Source organism: Aulonocara stuartgranti (assembly GCF_965226115.1).
Source record: "Aulonocara stuartgranti genome assembly, chromosome: 18".
Lineage (NCBI taxonomy): Eukaryota > Metazoa > Chordata > Actinopteri > Cichliformes > Cichlidae > Aulonocara > Aulonocara stuartgranti.
The window spans coordinates 28910894-28931460 of record NC_138954.1 but is presented as its reverse complement, the minus strand read 5'-3'; the positions used below and the strand labels follow the sequence as shown (position 1 = coordinate 28931460).

The window sequence follows — 20567 nt, the reverse complement described above, 5'->3', positions numbered from 1 at the left end:
TAGCTCTGGTTTTCTCCTCCTCAGCCACTATCTGTGGTAACCTTTACGAAACCCTTCCCTCCTCTCCTGCCCACTCTTTCATCAATATCTCCCTCCATCTGTCCACCCCTCATTCTCTGTCATCCTTCATTCACCTTGTTGAGCGTGATGACTGCCTCTTGGTTCAGTCCGGTGATATTGAACGTGTCCCCGCTCTCCCCCTCCAGGATGGTATATTCCAGCTTGGCGTTCTCACCCAGGTCAACGTCCATTGCGGAGATGCGTCCTATCTCAGCGCCCGGGATGGCCAGCTCGGAAACGGAGAAGGACCACATACCTGGGGAGAGACACGCAACGGCACATATTAGAGGAGCACTGTCATTTCATTAGTTCTGATACGCTTCATTTGTCAGTTAAACATTTAATTTTGTCTTTTGAAGTGTATTCAAATTGCTGTTCCCCACCTGCGCTGAGCCAATATTTACAACATTTTGCTGCGATAAGGCAGCGTTTAAATTAAAAGAAGTGAGAGAATGAAGGAGAGAGATAAAAGCAGAGTGTGCATTTGAGCGCTCCGCACAGATATTATTAAAAGACAGGTAGAATATGGCCAGAAAACCTACTGTTAAAAAAAAACTAAATTAAAAGAGCCTAAGATTTAAAAAAACAGAAGGGTTTAAGGAGATAAAGAAAAAGAAAAGATTAAGAGACGGTTAAGAGAAGCTGCTCTGGCTCTCTGAGTTGTCCATTCATTCCTTCTGCTGAGACATATTAATCAAGATAACAGGCTCGTTCATGTGTGCTGGTTTATGTTTAGCTGTCAGCCCATTAAAGCAGTACATTATCAGTCCTTTTGCTGGCTTTGCAGTTTACATAATATGTTCCTCTTCTCATCCATCGGGCACACCTACCGGTATGTGATAAAAGCATGGAGGACCCAAAAAACTGATATTTCTATAGAAAAAGCAGACGCACATGCACTTAAATTCAAATAGCACCTTTGTCCTAGCACGCACACAGTGGCCACCGACAAGAATAAGTGAGGTAGGGGAGATAGAAAGTGAGTGAAGGGAAAAGGTAAGATATCACCATTTGGCACACAACAGAGCTGTTATCAGCTCAGCTAAAGCTAAAGGAATCAGATAGACCTGTAAATGTGAGCGAGAACAACATCACACAAACACACCGGCTGACGGAATAAAAGATAGCCCACCCCTGACAAGTGTCTGGTCCCACAACACGCAATCTGAAGAATTCGGCAAATTTGACAACATCACAGTGAGACAAACTTGTGAGGTTATGTGACTTTGTGGATCGGGATTACAGACATCAAAGTCTTTTATCCATGGAAACCAGTACTCTCCCTCCAACAAGTCCTCCAAGTTAAAGTCAGATAAAACAGGCTTGTGAAACCTCAACAACAAAGCTTCTCTGAGATAAGTTGATGCAAATATAACAAGGTTTAAGTTGGTTTTATAACAACAGCAACAACAACAAACTTTATTCATATAGCACATTTAAAACCAATGGTGTACCAAAGTGCTTAATAATAATAATGGATTGGATTTATATAGCGCTTTTCAAGGCACCCAAAGCGCTTTACAATGCCACTATTCATTCACTCTCACATTCACACACTGGTGGAGGCAGCTATGGTTGTAGCCACAGCTGCCCTGGGGCAGACTGACAGAAGCGAGGCTGCCATATTGCGCCATCGTCCCCTCTGGCCAACACCAGTAGGCGGTAGGGTAAAGTGTCTTGCCCAAGGACACAACGACCAGGACAGAGAGCCCAGGGATCGAACCGGCGACCTTCCGGTTACAGATACGCTTCCCAACCCCCTGAGCCACAGTCGCCCCTTAACATGTAAGAGGGTAAGATGAAGTAAGAGGGAAGGCTGAGGGCTACGGCAAGGTACCAAAACATGCTAGCAGGTTAGATGGCATTAAAAAACAAAAGCAAAAGAAATGCATATAAAAGCATAAAAGAGCAATAAGTGTAAGGGATAAAACAGTCAAAAATTTTAAAATGATTAAAAATAATTAAGAATAAACCAAAGATAAGAATAAGCATTAAGCTAACTAACAAGCAAGCTTTAACTGGTAGAAAAGGCGAGGCTAAATAAGTGGGTTTTTAACCGCGATTTGAAGGATTGAATGGAATCGGACTTGCGTATAGCGATGGGGAGGTTATTCCATAGATCGGGTGCAGCCAAGGCAAACGTGCGGTCACCTCTAGTCTTCAGCCGGGGTCTCGGCAGTACCAAGAGTGACTGGGAAGATGATCTTAGTGCTCTAGTAGGGGTGTATAATCTAAGTAGCTCAATGAGGTAGCTTGGCGCTATATTGTTAATAATTCAGAAGGTGAGCAGCAGGATTTTGAATTGAATGCGATACTTAACGGGAAGCCAATGCAGATCAGCAAGGACAGGGGTAATAGAGACACGCCGCTCAGTAAGGAGACGAGCAGCTGCATTCATTATCAATCCTAAGACACTCTTAAAATATTTAATTTTACATATATATATATACATATCCATAGGTCCCTCATCCTATTCATGTAGCCCCTTCCGCCGGGGTTACTTGCATAGTAGCATTCCAACAACGCCCTGTTTTCGTCTCTTGCCCACCGATGCCTTCTTGTTCCAGTAGCCCACTTTTCGTCAGGGTGCCCTGGTTCCTCAACACCTGACGCGGACCTTGTTGATCCGGGCGACGTCCGAGCCGGCATGCCTTCATATTTATCTGTCTCGCTCATGTCTGCGGTAGGCTTGCTTAGCATAGGGGGTCTAGCCTTAGGACCCTTACTGGATACAGACGCCCCAGGCAGGAATCGAACTTGCGATCCTCTGTTCCAAAGGCGTGTAGTCTAACCACTACGCTATCCAGCTGCTATCCGAGACTGCAAGACCAGACTGACCAACCTGTGCACTGCCTGGATTGATTACAAGAAGGCCTATGACTCAATGCCCCACAGCTGGATACTGGAATGCCTAGAATTGTACAAGATCAATGGGACCCTAAGAGCCTTCATCAGGAACTCAATGGGGATGTGGCGTACAACACTAGAGGCCAACTCTAGCACAAGTGCTATGGGCTTGGAGTATATATATATATATACATATATATATATATATACATACATATATATATATATAAAAACACCCAGCACGCCCCTGCGGGCGGTTTATCCTTCAAGCTCGGGTCCTCTACCAGAGGCCTGGGAGCTTGAGGGTCCTGCGCAGTATCTTAGCTGTTCCCAGGACTGCGCTCTTCTGGACAGAGATCTCCGATGTTTTTCCCGGGATCTGCTGGAGCCACTCGCCTAGCTTGGGAGTCACCGCACCTAGTGCTCCGATTACCACGGGGACCACCGTTACCTTCACCCTCCACATCCTCTCGAGCTCTTCTCTGAGCCCTTGGTATTTCTCCAGCTTCTCGTGTTCCTTCTTCCTGATATTGCTGTCATTCGGAACCGCTACATCGATCACTACGGCCGTCTTCTTCTGTTTGTCTACCACCACTATGTCCGGTTGGTTAGCCACCACCATTTTGTCCGTCTGTATCTGGAAGTCCCACAGGATCTTAGCTCGGTCATTCTCCACCACCCTTGGGGGCATCTCCCATTTTGACCTCGGGACTTCTAGGTTATACTCGGCACAGATGTTCCTGTACACTATGCCGGCCACTTGGTTATGGCGTTCCATGTATGCCTTGCCTGCTAGCATCTTGCACCCTGCTGTTATGTGCTGGATTGTCTCTGGGGCATCTTTACACAGCCTGCACCTGGGGTCTTGCCTGGTGTGATAGACCCCAGCCTCTATGGATCTTGTACTCAGAGCTTGTTCTTGTGCTGCCATGATTAGTGCCTCTGTGCTGTCTTTCAGTCCAGCTTTGTCCAGCCACTGGTAGGATTTCTGGATATCAGCCACCTCCTCTATCTGCCGGTGGTACATACCGTGCAGGGGCCTGTCCTTCCATGATGGTTCCTCGTCTCCCTCCTCTTTCTTGGGTTTCTGCTGCCTGAGGTATTCACTGAGCACTCGGTCAGTTGGGGCCATCTTCCCAATGTATTCTTGGATGTTCGTTGTCTCATCCTGGACTGTGGTGCTGACACTCACCAGTCCCCGGCCCCCTTCCTTCCGCTTAGCGTACAGCCTCAGGGTGCTGGACTTGGGGTAAAACCCTCCATGCATGGTAAGGAGCTTTCTTGTCTTTATGTCAGTGGCTTCTATCTCCTCCTTTGGCCAGCTTATTACCCCAGCAGGGTACCTGATCACGGGCAGGGCGTATGTGTTGATGGCCCGAATCTTGTTCTTACCATTCAGCTGACTCCTCAGGACTTGCCTGACCCTCTGCAGGTACTTGGTGGTTGCAGCCTTTCTAGCGGCCTCTTCATGGTTCCCATTTGCCTGCGGGATCCCCAGGTACTTGTAACTGTCCTCTATGTCTGCAATGTTGCCTTCTGGTAGTTCAATCCCCTCAGTTCTGACTACCTTCCCTCTCTTTGTTACCATCCGACTACACTTCTCCAGTCCGAACGACATTCCAATGTCATTGCTGTATAGCCTGGTAGTGTGGATCAGTGAATCGATGTCTCGTTCACTCTTGGCATACAGCTTGATGTCATCCATGTACAGGAGGTGGCTGACAACTGCTCCGTTCCGTAGCCAGTCTTGTTAATGATCTCACTGAGAGGGTTCAGGCCTATGCAGAACAGCAGTGGGGACAGAGCATCTCCTTGGTAGATCCCGCACTTGATGGTAACTTGTGCTATGGGCTTGGAGTTGGCCTCTAGTGTTGTACGCCACATCCCCATTGAGTTCCTGATGAAGGCTCTTAGGGTCCCATTGATCTTGTACAATTCTAGGCATTCCAGTATCCAGCTGTGGGGCATTGAGTCATAGGCCTTCTTGTAATCAATCCAGGCAGTGCACAGGTTGGTCAGTCTGGTCTTGCAGTCTCGGCTGATTGTTCTGTCTACCAGTAGCTGGTGTTTTGCGCCTCTGGTATTCTTGCCAATTCCTTTCTGTGTCCCGCTCATGTATTGACCCATGTGCCTGTTCATCTTAGCCGATATGATGCCTGACAGGAGCTTCCATGTAGTACTGAGGCAGGTTATTGGTCGGTAGTTGGAGGGGACCGGTCCCTTCTTGGGGTCCTTGGGGATCAGGACCGTCCGGCCTTCAGTTAGCCATTCCGGGTGTCTCTCGTTAACTAGCAGCTGGTTCATTTGTGCTGCCAGACGCTCGTGGAGTGCAGTCAGCTTCTTCAGCCAGTAGGCGTGAACCATGTCGGGCCCTGGTGCTGTCCAACTCTTCATACTGGAGACCCTTTCTTGGATATCTGCCACTGTGATGGTTACTGGACCCTGTTCAGGGAGGTCGCTGTGGTCAGCCCTCAGATCCTCTAGCCACTGAGCATTGCCGTTATGGGTTGCATCCTTCTCCCATATGCTCTTCCAGTATTGCTCCGTCTCCAGCCTTGGTGGTGCTGTTCTCTTATTGTTCCCTTGCCACTGAGAGTACACCTTTGCTGGTTCTGTGGAGAACAGCTGGTTTATTCTCCTGCCTTCTATCTCTCTGGTGTACCTCCTCAAGCGGCTGGCCAAGGCTGTGAGTCTTTGCTTGGCAGTTTCCAAGGCCTCAGGTATGGACAGCTTGCTGTATTTCTTAGGCACCTTATTTGTCGCACCTTTCTGCAACTCCGTTAGTTGGCTAACCTCCCTCCGTGCTACTTTGATCTTGCCCTCTAGCCTCCTTCTCCATGGAGGGTACTGCCCCTTGTCGCTGTTCAACTTGTAGCCAAGCATCTCACTGATCACTGTTGCCGTATTGTAGATCAGCTTGTTAGTGTCGGTAATCGTGGTTGTAGGTATTGCCCGTAGTGCTGCATTAACATCATCGAGCAGACCTTCTGAGGGAACTTCACGTAATCTTGGTAACCGGCTACGCGGGATCCAGGTTTCAAGCTTGGCCATGATCCTATTTTTCAGGTCAGTTCCTCTCGCACTCAACGATCCTTCTCCTATCGCACTTGGGGCTATGTACCCAATCTCGGGTGGGGGTGATGATATCTCCCCCCTGACCTGGCGTCCTGACTCCTCCTTGCCGTAGCATTTGTGTTGTACCTCGTCAATCTCTAGCTGTGAGAGCAGTCCCTTCTTTCGAATGTTGGAACACTGAGCTACTAGTTGTTTCGCCGTCATTGTGGATGTTGGGTATCGAAGAATCCATAGGTCCCTCATCCTATTCATGTAGCCCCTTCCGCCGGGGTTACTTGCATAGTAGCATTCCAACAACGCCCTGTTTTCGTCTCTTGCCCACCGATGCCTTCTTGTTCCAGTAGCCCACTTTTCGTCAGGGTGCCCTGGTTCCTCAACACCTGACGCGGACCTTGTTGATCCGGGCGACGTCCGAGCCGGCATGCCTTCATATTTATCTGTCTCGCTCATGTCTGCGGTAGGCTTGCTTAGCATAGCATAGGGGGTCTAGCCTTAGGACCCTTACTGGATACAGACGCCCCAGGCAGGAATCGAACTTGCGATCCTCTGTTCCAAAGGCGTGTAGTCTAACCACTACGCTATCCAGCTGCTTATATATATATATAAAACATATATATATATATATATATATATACATAAAAAAAACACCCAGCACGCCCCTGCGGGCGGTTTATCCTTCAAGCTCGGGTCCTCTACCAGAGGCCTGGGAGCTTGAGGGTCCTGCGCAGTATCTTAGCTGTTCCCAGGACTGCGCTCTTCTGGACAGAGATCTCCGATGTTGTTCCTGGGATCTGCTGGAGCCACTCGCCTAGCTTGGGAGTCACCGCACCTAGTGCTCCGATTACCACGGGGACCACCGTTACCTTCACCCTCCACATCCTCTCGAGCTCTTCTCTGAGCCCTTGGTATTTCTCCAGCTTCTCGTGTTCCTTCTTCCTGATATTGCTGTCATTCGGAACCGCTACATCGATCACTACGGCCGTCTTCTTCTGTTTGTCTACCACCACTATGTCCGGTTGGTTAGCCACCACCATTTTGTCCGTCTGTATCTGGAAGTCCCACAGGATCTTAGCTCGGTCATTCTCCACCACCCTTGGGGGCATCTCCCATTTTGACCTCGGGACTTCCAGGTTATACTCGGCACAGATGTTCCTGTACACTATGCCGGCCACTTGGTTATGGCGTTCCATGTATGCCTTGCCTGCTAGCATCTTGCACCCTGCTGTTATGTGCTGGATTGTCTCTGGGGCATCTTTACACAGCCTGCACCTGGGGTCTTGCCTGGTGTGATAGACCCCAGCCTCTATGGATCTTGTGCTCAGAGCTTGTTCTTGTGCTGCCATGATTAGTGCCTCTGTGCTGTCTTTCAGTCCAGCTTTGTCCAGCCACTGGTAGGATTTCTGGATATCAGCCACCTCCTCTATCTGCCGGTGGTACATACCGTGCAGGGGCCTGTCCTCGTCTCCTCCTTCTTTCTTGGGTTTCTGCTGCCTGAGGTATATTACTTGTTCAGTTATTCAGGTTTTCCCAAGGCAATTTCAAGACACTGTTACAGAAACAGCAATCTTAAATCTGAAGGTACACTGTGTTTTCAGAACATTTCAGTTAACACCATGATGTTGCTAATTTAATAACAGATTAACATTGTCATTTTTGAAGAAACTAGTTTTGGCAGGAGATGATATGACAAATGCTACTGAAACAGCAGACAGATGCATTATGTGCTGCATGTGCGACCTCTAAATGTTTGCTTTACTTTTCTTCTGTAAAGATATCGTAGAGCTATTCTCACATCAACTGTTCTCACAGTACAAACCAATTTGAACTAATGGTATCAAGCTGAGAGAACATTTATTCAAGACTTCGCACAAGTTTTTTGCAAAATGCAGAGATTTCCATCCAGTGTTCATGCTTTGTTAGTTCTTAGTCGCCCTCAGAATGCTTCTATTCTTCCAGCATTGGGATTTACTGCCCATGGAAGAAGAGGTAGGGATGGCACAGGCATACCCTCAGAAAGACAACAAGAAACATCACAAGACACTCGTGGACCTGGAGCCCACAAGAATTTGTCACTGGCCTATGCTGCAAGGAGGGCAAAGGGCCCTGAGAGCTACATGAAACATGTAGCTTGTCACCTTTTTCAGGTAACACAAATCTTAAGACCTCCTGGGAGGCATTGAGAGGAAAACACATTCTTTCGCTGCCACAAGCCTGATTCAAGGATTCAAATTTTTGAGCAGCATTAGAAAAAAAATGATGCAATTCTTAAATTCTTAAAATGTTTTGAACTGCACATTGTTACAGAAGCACAGGATATTTTTATTCCTATATGTATCCTGTATCTGAGTAACTGATGCATGAGAAGGATAGCTAATTTGTCCTTCCGTGGGCTTTACAGTAGGTAAAAAAAACCAATTCATCACAAATAGTTCTCATTTTCTTTACTTGTATTTTATTTTTCATGGGTTTATGATTATCACCTCGGGGTACACCACAGGCTGGGTCTTGATGGTGCTTTGATAAGGTTTACACCCTCAAATGTTTTGGAAGGGCCGAGCAAAGCCACAGGCTGAAGCATTTCTGTCTCGCTGTGCCGCTATGAAACATTAAAAGCAATAAATAGTTAACTGCGAGTGCTTATGGTTTCATTCAACTATAAGCATGGCGGTTAGCACACGTCACACTTTTTTTAAGTATAATTTTTTCACTTCATTCAAGCACATTTTCATTTACTGACCCTTTTGAATTTGAACATTTGCAAGAGAAAGCACATTTTTAAGAGAGCTGTCATGTAGCTGTGGCTGCATCATGTATGTAAGCTCCTTGGCTCTGACTACTAACTTTCGTTGCCTTTGTTGTGGTGCAACTGGTGCATTTGTCTAGATTATGTTTTCTTTTCTTTTTAACTTAGTTAGGCCCCCAGTCACACAGACATAGGGATAAGTTGGAAACCACCTGGCAACAACTGGTTGTCAAGGAAAAATGAGTATCCCCTTGCTTGTTAGTCAGGGGTTGCAAGAGGTTGCTTGCTGTCACTAGGTGAAACTAGCCATTGTGACATATGCGGTGCTGCACTGAGAGCCTCCTATGGCTGCTAGCATAGCCTCAGTTGTGCCTGTTTTTTAAGGAACACACAAACTTGTCTGCAAGCACGTGGCAACTATTTGCCAAGTGGTAGTGAAACTGTCAAGAGTGGGATGGAAAACCACACACCACTCATCTACAAAATAAAAGCTGTGTCCTTTAAAACATGTTAGTGGTAAGGCACAACTTTTACTTTGAAGGTGAACATTCCCCATCTCCAGTTTGTGTTGCATTTTTTTTTTTGAGTGGTTATTTAGTGAGTGTTTGCAGACAAGTCAGTTTTTTCTATGTAAACCACAGGCAACTATGCGCAGTACTGCCAATTTTGGTACTGATCCGATACCAAGTAAATAGAGGTCCAGTATACAGACACCAATTACATTACATAGGTAGCATATAATTGGAAATCAGTGTGTCATCATTTATAAGAAACATGAAAATCAATATAAGTTTGCATATTCTGAACACATTTTAATGACCGCTAAATCACTGTGATTTTACTTTTGACAATAATTAGTTAACACAATAAAAAAGGACCAGTTTTTCTTGTGTTTTGAAACTGTGTGTGTTCTTGAAGCCCCGGACTATAACTGTACCTTTCTCTAAAGCACTTTTAAGTGCTATGAGATATTAAAAAATAGATGTGACGGTCGATACTATCTGTCAACACTGACATTTTTCATAGTGTATGTCTGTGGTGTATTTTCATCAAAAAACAAAACAGAAGACAGAAACAAAGTATTGATCCTATTGAGGTTGTATCAGTCCCACAACAGTACCAGCATTGGTATTAGTACTATCGATATTTCGATCAATCCACCCTCCTCTCAACCAACCAAGTTACAGTTACACTGAGGTTTTTGGTGCCCCACCCTCTTTATTATTCATTTCACCCAGAGCAACGAACACTGCATTATTTCCTTAGTGATTGAAGTTCGCAGGAAGTTATTCTTTCACTGTCATTGTGAAAAACACACAATAAAATTATTTGCTGTCCCAGTCAGTGCAAAGAAAGCAATCTAACTATTCTGGAAAAAATACAAATAAAAAGAATTACCTGTAAACGCAGTACAAACAGTACAAAAATATAAACAAATAGATATGTACAGCTATCTATCTGTGTGTGTGTGTGCGCGCGTGCTTGAACCATTACTAAATGCACAAGCTGAAGATTGTACAGGTTAGTGAAAAGGTGACATACCAATGTCATCTATTGTTTATTATGAATTATTGCAACAGCCCTGGGATATCTGCTGTTCTTCAGTCTGTTTGTTTTAGTGTTTGTTGTTCTGTACCACCTTCCTGAGGGCAACATCTGGAACAGGCGCCATGCTGGGTGGGATGCGTCCTTCACATCACCTGTTCCAGCTGTCACCCTCAGGAACGCAGTAAGGGACTGCAAAAGCTCAAAACTGAGGCTGTAATTGTTGCTTTTTTTCTTTGTATTTGTGGTCCTTTGTATTTATTTAGGTCCACACTCAGAACATTATTACTGTTGCAACAACAATATAGGTAAAAAGTAAAAACTATCCAAATGCTTGTCCAGCAGTAATGCATGCAATATATTTTCATCACTTAAATGTGGATGATTTACTAAATAACTGAAGTTGTGTGGATTTATAACAGTTGGTTCATATACAAAATGCCTTTGACTAATTTCCTTTTTGTCTTGACGTTGCTCCCACTTCACTACTTTGTTGTCTGAAGGGACAGATGGAAACTCTTTTCTGCATAAAATGAACAGCGCTGCAAATTAGCAGTGACAGAACAAGGAGTCACCCTCTCTGTGTCATCTATCTGCGAGATAAGTTATTCAGGGCTGTTTCAGACTCAACTCAATCAGTCAGGGGAAATGTAACCTTAGATCACATATTAAAATATTTAAAGCTACAGATTCGGCAGGGGTAAAATAAAAAAATTAAATTAATGACCCTGTCATTTGACAAAGAGTTGTCAAATTAAGACTCAACATTGTAAAGCCACAGTAACACAGAGAGGAAAGAAATTCTCTAAAAACACAGCAGCCAAGATGGATTTGATGAGATTAGAGCAAACTCTTTCTTGATCAAGATGAAACCACAGTGAATCAAACACTTTCCCATTTTTCACTGAGCTGCCTTTCAAAGTAATATATTTTTTTCTTAGCTATGATCTCCACACCTACCTGGTTAGACCGTGTTAATTCCTTTTCACTGTCTGATTGGAATCCTGCACCTCGACGGCACTCGTTTAATATTAGCTTATTTGCGCAGTTCTTCTGCGCCCGCTGCTGTAATGGTCTGGGAGATTCTCAGTGGAGATTATATAACGGCACAAATGAAACAGCTTCACAGAAATTCAAAAGGAAGTTGGTTTTTTTTCATGGTTAAATAGTGGTTAGCTGTTAGCTAGCACCACAGACTTTTCTCTGCACACATAACAAGCAGTAAATGTGACAGACGCATTAAGCTCACTGCTGGCCTTATGGCTCTAAAGGGCCATGAACTGGCCCCATTGCCATATGCTGCTCTCCAAGCTGCTCTTTACCCACTTTTATACTTTCCTTCATTTACCTCCCGGTGAACAATTGCTTCCTCTGCCTCTCTCTCTCCATCTTCCAGAGTTTACTCAAGATTCTTTCAAGGAGTGCTTCACACAGCTGATATCTGTGATATACCTGATGTGATAGCTCTTTCCAATGTACTTACTATAATATATAGACTAACAGCTTTGTTATAGAAAAAATAAATAGTCGATTGATTTAAGATCAATTTAAAGTGCTAAAAAGAACTCCCAGTTACATGACCTCCCACAGTGTCTTAATATGCATCACTCTTTACATACCAGAATGTAACTATGTCTACATGACTACGCAGTCATTTTTCTCTCCCAAATTCCCTACATTATTTTATTTTGAAAATTAAATGGATCTTCATTGTCGAAAGCAATGAAGTGCAAACGATTCAAATCATGTAAAAGGAAACTTTTCTCGCAACTCCGTCTCATCAAAATGACATTTACACTCTGAATGGAAAGAGCAAACATGTTCTGAGAGGGGAAAACGCAGTTCTGCCCTTATTTTGTTTCATCAACATAACTGAGAGACACTGTTAATTAGTATTTCCGCCTCAAAAAGTCTCAAAATGCTGAAACATGTTTCTCTTTCATTTATTGCTTTTGTGTTGATTATATTTGTCACAGTTGCACAAACAGCCTGTTTAGGTTTAGGGAAAGATCGTTGTTGTGGTTTGTTACTGAAAAAGTCAACAGTGACATATGAAGCGTGAAACAGGGTGTTGTTCGATGTTCTGATAATGAGCATTTGATTAGCATACATATATATATATATATACATATTATTAGAAAGGAACAAAAAACCTGTGAAAGAAGTAGCTTGTTCTGAGGAACCTCCTGCATCTCTGCATGCAGAGATTTTAGCCTCTGTTTACTGTAATTTTACTGTAATTTTACTGCTTTGGTTCACTCTTACTGCTCTCACTGTTCCTTTTTAGGAGTTAAAATATAAAAAAGTAAAATCATTACCTGTGTTGGCAAGGACAAAGAGTCAAACTGCTGACCTTGGCATCAAAAAAAAAAGAAGTGTTTTCCAGCCCAGGCCACCATCGCTAATGCAATTTCTGCTCTCTGTGTTGGCAAATTAAGGTTATTTTCGAGATGTGGACCAAAAGTGTTACATGACAAGTAGATAGCTTAAAATGCATTGACGTGACAGGCAGGCAAAACGTCCCTTCAAGCGGTGCGCGATGATTTAAACGTCAAGCTTCCTGTTGCTTAATAACACAAAAACGAAACGGCGGGCCAATAATTCAACAAATTCAAATTGGAGCTGTCCTCTCCTATGATGAAGAAGAAAGAGCGTGATCAGGTTAATGTTTTTACAAAAAAGATTTATCTTGGATTTTAAAAACCCAACTCATTTCAAATTTAAGTGCCTATGTCGTTTTGGAGTTAAATCACCACCCTGCAGCAACCACGTCACTATTTGTGGAGGAATGTTATGAATTTCTCTTTTAAATCTGTGAGTTTCTGGCTGGACTCTCACTGTGAGTACTTTATGTGTATTTCTGTGTATATATTTGGAATGTCATCAGAAATAGGTTGCATGTAATTGCCAATTTGACTCCTTCAATCACAAACTGATGGCAGACCGACTCTGTCTTGTTGCTGTTTTGTCATCTTAATGCACCAAAGTCTCCTTGAAGATGGTGGCTGACCGTGAGTAGTTGCAAACCTGGTCCCCATCTTCAAAGGAGCCATTCAGAGGTAACAAGACTGCAAGAAGTAGCTGAGGTCAGGACTCTTTCCCATCAACCTGTGAAGATTCTTTCTGTATAGACCCCCCTTTGTGCACGAGGGCACTGATGTGTTGAAACAAGAAACATGGAGCCTTCCCAAAATGTTGCAAGAAAGCTGGATTCAGAAAAAAAACCCTGCACACAACAAACCTGTAGTCGCAGTAATTTTGGCAGTGTCCAACCATTGTTTTTACCTGTTTTTACCTACTGTGGTTGAAGCATTAGGCTGTTAATCAAAGTTTGAGCTAGGTAGGTTTCCTTAACAAAGCAAGTTTTCATATCACATCATAACTAGGGATGGGTACCGGTATCCGGTGCCAGACATAAACGGTAGTAACCAGACCGAAAACCAGCGCACATTTCGGTGCTTTATTTCGGTGCTTTTTTTCCTGAAATGTCATACACTTTGGATTCTAGCCAATCATTTTACCTTTCCAAGGATAGTAGGCGGGCCCAGGTACGTACGTTCTTTTAGAGCAGAGCTACAGATTAAAAATGCCCAAGGCAAAGCGGTCAAATCTGGCTGTACTTCACAGCAAAAGATGCAAACTCAGCAGCCTGTAACAAGTGCTTTAAGGTGATACGGTGCAAAAGAGGTAACTCCTCGAATCTGATGAAACACCTGGCGACGTATAGCATTTTGTTAAAAGCCGAGAAATGCGCCGTGTTTGATAGCTTGCTGCAAGACCTCACACCAGGCACATCTACTGCGGGTGGGTTGCCTGTTATCGGACCCGGAGTTAGCAACACCCCCCAATAACCCGAAGAGTAGAGTCCTGGCCCCTAGCCCTGCCAGTGTAGCAGAAATGATGAGGATGATGATGGCAGCAGCAGCCGTTCTTTTCTGCGTGAGTAGCTTAATGTTGTCCGTGTGTAATTTACGTTGAGTAGGCTAACCACGTTATTAAATTAATGCATGTAAGGTGAACTAGCAAACACCGTCGTAGTCACATGCGGCTGTCTTCTTGTTTGATGGCAGATGCTCCCTTCACCCTGGGCAAAAAGGCTAAAATGACCAAAGAAAAAGTGGAAAACAGTTAAACATGAGAGGTTTTGGACAAAGTTTGTGTTTTTTCCATTGTTTAAGCACTGCTTCCAGCCAAGAGTGATACCATATATTCCCTATAGCTGCAGAAAAGGCTAACATTGTTATCTTTTTACAAAAAAACAGCTGAACATGAGAGGTTTTTGGACCAATTTTGTGTTCTCCATTCTTTAAGCACTGGTTCGAGCACCGTTTAAGCACCGGCACCGTTTCAAAAGTACAGATTTGGTACTGGTATCGGATAAAACCTAAACAATACCCATCCCTAATCATAACATACTATTTTTGCAACAGTTTGAGAAAGCTCCATGTTTCTCCTTTCAATGCAGAGGTGCCTTTCTGCACAGGCAGGTCCATAAAGAAAGAATTTTCCCAGGTTGATGGGAAAGAGTCCTGACCTCAGCACCTTCCAGCATAGGATGAATTAGAGCACTGACTGTGGGTCAGGCCTTATCAAAAACCATCAGTGCCTGACCTCACTAATGCAGTTGTGGCTGAATGGGAGCAATTTCCTGCAGCCAGGTTCCTCAGTTTGGCTGAAAGCCTTGCTTGAGGAGCGGAGGATGTTACAGCAGGGTGATAAAGCTCGCACATACTGTACAGTTGTTCTATTAGGTGTTTACTTGTTGAATAACCTGCAACAGTGAAACATTCCCGAGCCCTAACGTGTGCATATTAAACTAGGAAACAGCGATTTAAAAAAAAGAATAAATCTGCCGTTAACAGAGTAAGGCTACTCCCACGTGGCCCTGCAGGGGTCTGCCCACTAAAAGGGACAGCGTGTGCCAATGAATCAATGCTAAATGCCAGTTTATGTGGTGTGACTACCATGCCTACCATCTGGGACTGACACAGCACCAGAAGGCTGAGACGAAGACAACTCGAACATAAACAGGCCTGTTGCTAATGAGACAGCAAATTAGGGAAGTTATTTACAAGTCAGAGACGGTCTTTTCTATTGATCGGGTTTTTGTACAGCAAAGCTGTGTACGGCAGTCCCTTTTGCACACATACACACCAGCAGTCCCCCAGCCTTGCTCTTTCTCATGCACACTTGTCACACACAGGGAGCGCTCCAGAGGAGAGTGACAAAAGGGGTGTGATGCCAGTAAAGTAGGCTAGACCAAGTCATTATCAGCTTTCTGCTCACACAGGAGAGCATCTGGCAACACTAGTCATACATCATTTCCACCTGTGATGGACTGGGAGAAAAGAAAGAAAGAGGCGATTCAGCAGGGGAGAGGGAGAAGAAAGAAATGGTGAGTGGCAGGGAGAGATTCCCAGCTCATTCCTCACATAAAGAACCTCAAAAAGCAGCACAGGTTTCCTGATAAAAATCACACGTCGGATCGAAATGGAGAGGGGCTGTGCCCCGTCCTCTGCCTTTGTTCGCGCAGGTAAAGTCATTAGAGTGGGCTGCGAGCAAACAGCGTGGTCACGCCGGTTCAATGCATCATGTCTCACTAATATAGATGCGTCCCACTGAGCTGGCCATAATTGTGCCTGGGAGAGAAGGATCGAAAGCCCTCCTGTGCTGTATTTTGGGCACTCCTTCACAGATAAGACCACACTCTTTTCACATCTCTTTCTCACCTACGCGGCTGCTCTGTTTCCCCATGACTGCTGTCAAACGGGAGTTCGGTGAGAGATGTTACAGTCGTCTGGGGACTGCCACTTTTTTTGCAGCTGATTGGATGAATTGGGATCATGCTGGCATGGGGGATTATGTGGAAATGAAGCAAAATGACAGGCGGTGAGAGTTAATTAGAGTGGTTGTAGTTTAATATAGGTTTAAAGGTGCAGGAAAAGTGCTTAAATTGACGTACCGCTGGATGGTGAGAGGAGGGGGAAGGGGAAGAGCTGGTGACTGTAAGGAGGACAGGCACACATGAAATGGAAGATGCAACACGAGAGGGACAGAGGGGGTGGGAAGAAAGGGGAATGAAGAGGGTGAAAACCCAGCAGGGAAGCACTTTTTGAAGACAAGCGCGGATCGGGGGCCTGTGCTGGAAAAGCACAGAGGGGAGAGTGAAGGAGCCAGGGGGTTGAGTGGGAATAAAAAATAAGAGGATGTGACTCCACCGCATCTTATCTAAAGCAGAGGGTTGTTTCTTGTGGTGGAGGTGGTGGTGGTGGTGCAAAGAGTCGAGTTAGGGGAGTCATTAAAAAAATGTCTAGCTGGCTAAACTGCATGGACTGGTTTTGGAAATAGCCTGAATAAAATCTGCATCCATTTAAGGGGGTGGAGGGAGTCCATCATGCAGGCACTTATACCCAAGAGGGCTTAAGGCAAAAAGGCCAAAGAGAGACGGAAGGCAGGATCAAGGCACGCAGAGGGTAATTTAAGCGCGATCACGACACAAAGGGACGGAGTGATAGCTCACGCAGGGATGAAGAGACGAAAACAGAGCCGCATCTGCTGCCTAGGCAAAAATTTTTATTCTTTCCGATCCACTAGGGGGTTAAATTAAACTGCAAGTGGCAGCGGAGAAAGTGAAAGTGGCACCTTCTATCTCAGTGCTAATGGGGTTAATAATGAAACGGATCTCTTTGGTTACAGGCTGCAGGGGTATAAGCGCGGCATGTTGCTGCTTAACTTGCCTTGCGCAGAGAGGTAGGCCATTAGCCATTACTGAGCTCTGTTCGAATGCCATATGCAGCAGGAGGAAAAGGCAGGGTGTGCCTGAGCGTGTGTCCATTAATCCATTAGTATGTGAATGCCTGTGCTTCCATGCCAGCGTGGGCGCACCCAGGTGCCTAAGTGCATTCACTGCTAAACAATGTTGACTCCCAGCACCTTGCATCAATCCCACAATGATGCCTTTTTTATGTCGACGCAGGAAGAAGCCATACGAACAATTCACCAAGTGTTCTGCAGCAACTTTCTTTAAGTATTGCTCAAAGTCACCTGCTCTGTATTCATTTTAAATGAATTCCACTTTGAAGGTTATAAAGAGAAAGCAAGCGCCAGCTGCGGCCCAGCCAGGATATCAGGTGGCTAAAAAGCTTTACATTGACTCTTGAGCGCCACTGACAAAATGATAAAACGACAAAGTGCAAGCAGGCTCTCTAGTTGGTTGGCTGGATGAATGAACGATGTGACTGAGAGATGGGAAAGTAGAGTGTGCAGTTAGACCAGTTAGACTCACTGCTGACATTTGCCGCCACCTACAAGATACTGTGAGAGACGGGAGATACCGGAAAATGTACGGCAAGAGCTAAAGCGAAGGAAAAAAACAGAGTGAAAGGAAACAAAGGAGGGCTGCGAGTGAGGAGGTGAAAAAGAGAGAGAGACAAAGATAGAGAGGGAGAGAGATGTGACTGAGAGCTATGTTTCCAGCAGTGATTTTACTGTCTATTGAAGCAGAAAGCACTGAACTTTAGATGAAATATTAATACAGAGCAAAAGAAATAGAGGGATAGAGAAAATAAAAGGATAAAAAGCACGCTGGTATTAGCCACCTCCATTTTAATTAGTTTCTCCTTTCATTTCATTTCCTCCGTCTCTTATTTTAGGCTCTGAAGATGTAAAACTTAATTAGGGACTAACAATTATTGGAAATTATTGCCTATTACCTAATTGTTTATGTTATCGGTGCAATCATTATTACTCTTCTGCAAATACAAGCGCGCATTAGAGCTACGAAATTAGTTAAAGTTGTTGGGGGTTTTTCAGTCGTGATATACCAGTGAAGAGCAGGCAAATGCAGAGGTCAGCTTTAATGAATACACAGTGTTGTCCCAGCCTGGAGGCAGGCTGCAGGCTGGACATAGATTTGCTGAGATGAGAAATGCTTCCTCTTGAGACAAGAAGCATCCATTTGTGAGTCCGCGGAGAAGAAGACCCACAAAACAGCTGTCAGCACCTAAATTAAACACTGTAGATTATTGTTTCTGCAAATTAATTTACTGTGATTGAATGCATTAAGTAATGTCAGCAGGGCTGGGAAATGCAATGAGGACTCTTATTTGTTATGCACGTAACGACGAAGAAACGGGACTTCCTTACACCTCTTGTGAGAGGCACTTATGATGATTATTGGCCTGAGAGGCAACCTGGTTCCTGGCATAAGCACAAAGACAGACAACCATCCATCCAGGGTTACATTTTGTAAACTGCTTATCTAATTCTGGGTCACAGGTTGGTGGCAGTTGACCCTGGGTGAGAGGATGGATGCACCTTGGACAGTATGCCAGTTCATCACAGGGCTAACACATGCCTTTGCTTGCATCAGTTCTAGAGCTATAATCACCACAGTTTTCTCTGTGACTAAGAGGACGGTCCCCCCAAAAAAGGTTCTCTCATTTCAATTGGGAATAGCACATCTTCTAAAAGGTTTAAACTGTAAATTTGGCAGTATGTGCTATTTTAATACTTTAATCATGTGATGAAGCACATGATAAATAGTGGACCAATGGCCACCCCCAAAGGGATTAAAGACCTGGGACCCCCTAAGCTTTTGTTTGCAGAACTGAAGAAGCTTTCAGAAACTTAAATAAGTCCAGTCACCTTCTCTCTAAAGCTCTTAAGGCAACCATGATCTGGATGACTGAGAACCTAACACAGACGTTACTGTAAATGGTAAATGGCCTGCATTTGTATAGCGCTTTTCTAGTCCATAGGACCCCAAAGCGCTTTACACTACATTCAGTCATTCACCCATTCACACACACATTCACACACTGGCGATAGCAAGCTACATGTACAACAACATCTGCTCATCTTTCTTATATAAGGACCTGTACAAACAATTACAGACTATTTTCCAATTAAAAAGTTGGCTATGGCATTCTCATAGTGTTGCCCAGTTACATTTGGCCACTTGCCATCAAGCTGCAACGTTTGCATTTCTGTGGAAGAAATATGTGTTTGCTTTTGTATCCTGCAAAATTAAAAAATGAGAAATATTTAACACAACTTGCAATCTTTAGAATCTTAACATCATTAACAAATATCTCTGATTCCACTGTACACGTGTACATATGTCTGTCTAGACACCATCAGCAAGTACCTCCTAATACAAAGAGAAGAGAAGCAGACGGTGAATTCCACCTGGTGTTTTTATCGTAATTATCATTGTTTTACACTTATTAATAATGGTGCTGGCAGATGTTGCCTCAATTAAAATAAATGTGTATACTGAGAACAAAAAAAAAAAACTGTCATTCACAACAATATAGAAAATATGTTTTTAAAGAGTTTATGAGACTACTTTTGAGAAATATTTTCCCTCCTGTTTAGCACACTCTATGAAAAGCAGTTTACTCTGCACTGTTGCAAAATGAGCCTGATGAGAATTGAACCCTTAATTGCAAGTGCAGCAGTTACAACACACGGGCTAAACCACACGGGAGTTCTCGTACAGTTGTGCAATAACTATGACTGCGCAGATGCACAGCTTCAACGATGTCTGGAGAGAGAAAAACACCACCTACAGATAAAAAAAAAAAAACAGACAGATGTTTTCATCTGAAGCCCAGACTGTGGATGTTTCCTTTCACCTTTCAAGTCAGAATAGTTTAGAGTTTTGATGAAAGTCTGCTTCCTCCTCCAAGCAAGTATATGTGGATAAATGCAGGACGAGTCTTCTGTCTTCCTTCAGTCTCTACCCCTGTATTTACTGCTTTACTCTTCTTTTTCAAACCAGCCGTGTGTACAACCACAGACGTGTCTCTGCAGCAGCCAGAAGTAAATGGAAGGATCATCTAAACTGTTATAATTAACAAGTCAACTAAAAGCAATGAAAAAATAGGAGCACATGGAACCATATATGCTTTTGAAAGTGACTAAACGGTTAGAATAGCTGGCTGACAGTAAACAGTAGCAAACATAATTAGCTGATAGTGTGGATAGTCAGAGCATTATCATTCCCAACGCGTAACATAACGATGATTTGCCACGCCCAAGGCGTCACATAGTAACACAAAAAGTACCCCTCCACGTCCTTATGAAACGCAGATTTACCGTACATAACGCTTTGTTAGGTTGATTTTCATGTCAACAGTAAAACACATGTATAAATTCATTCCAACCCGCTCTCATGCCTCCCAACGTGTAACATCCCAACAATCTGTGTTGGTTCTGGAATAAAACTGTCAATAAAAAGGTTTTTAGTTATTTTTCTCAAATTAATGACAACAGAACAAACAAATCTAAACAT

The 20567-nt window shown here is 44.0% G+C and overlaps 1 protein-coding gene across 3 annotated transcripts in view; it reads right to left on the bottom strand.

Annotated features, from left to right (window-relative positions):
- Positions 1-20567, bottom strand: part of cdh24b (cadherin 24, type 2b) — a 160695-nt gene that overhangs the window by 31331 nt on the left and 108797 nt on the right. For all 3 annotated transcript variants that reach the window (XM_082512993.1, XM_082512994.1, XM_082512995.1), the window contains exon 6: positions 135-316. In XM_082512993.1, coding sequence (XP_082369119.1) covers positions 135-316 — 182 coding nt within the window. The remainder of the gene's footprint in view (positions 1-134; positions 317-20567) is intronic.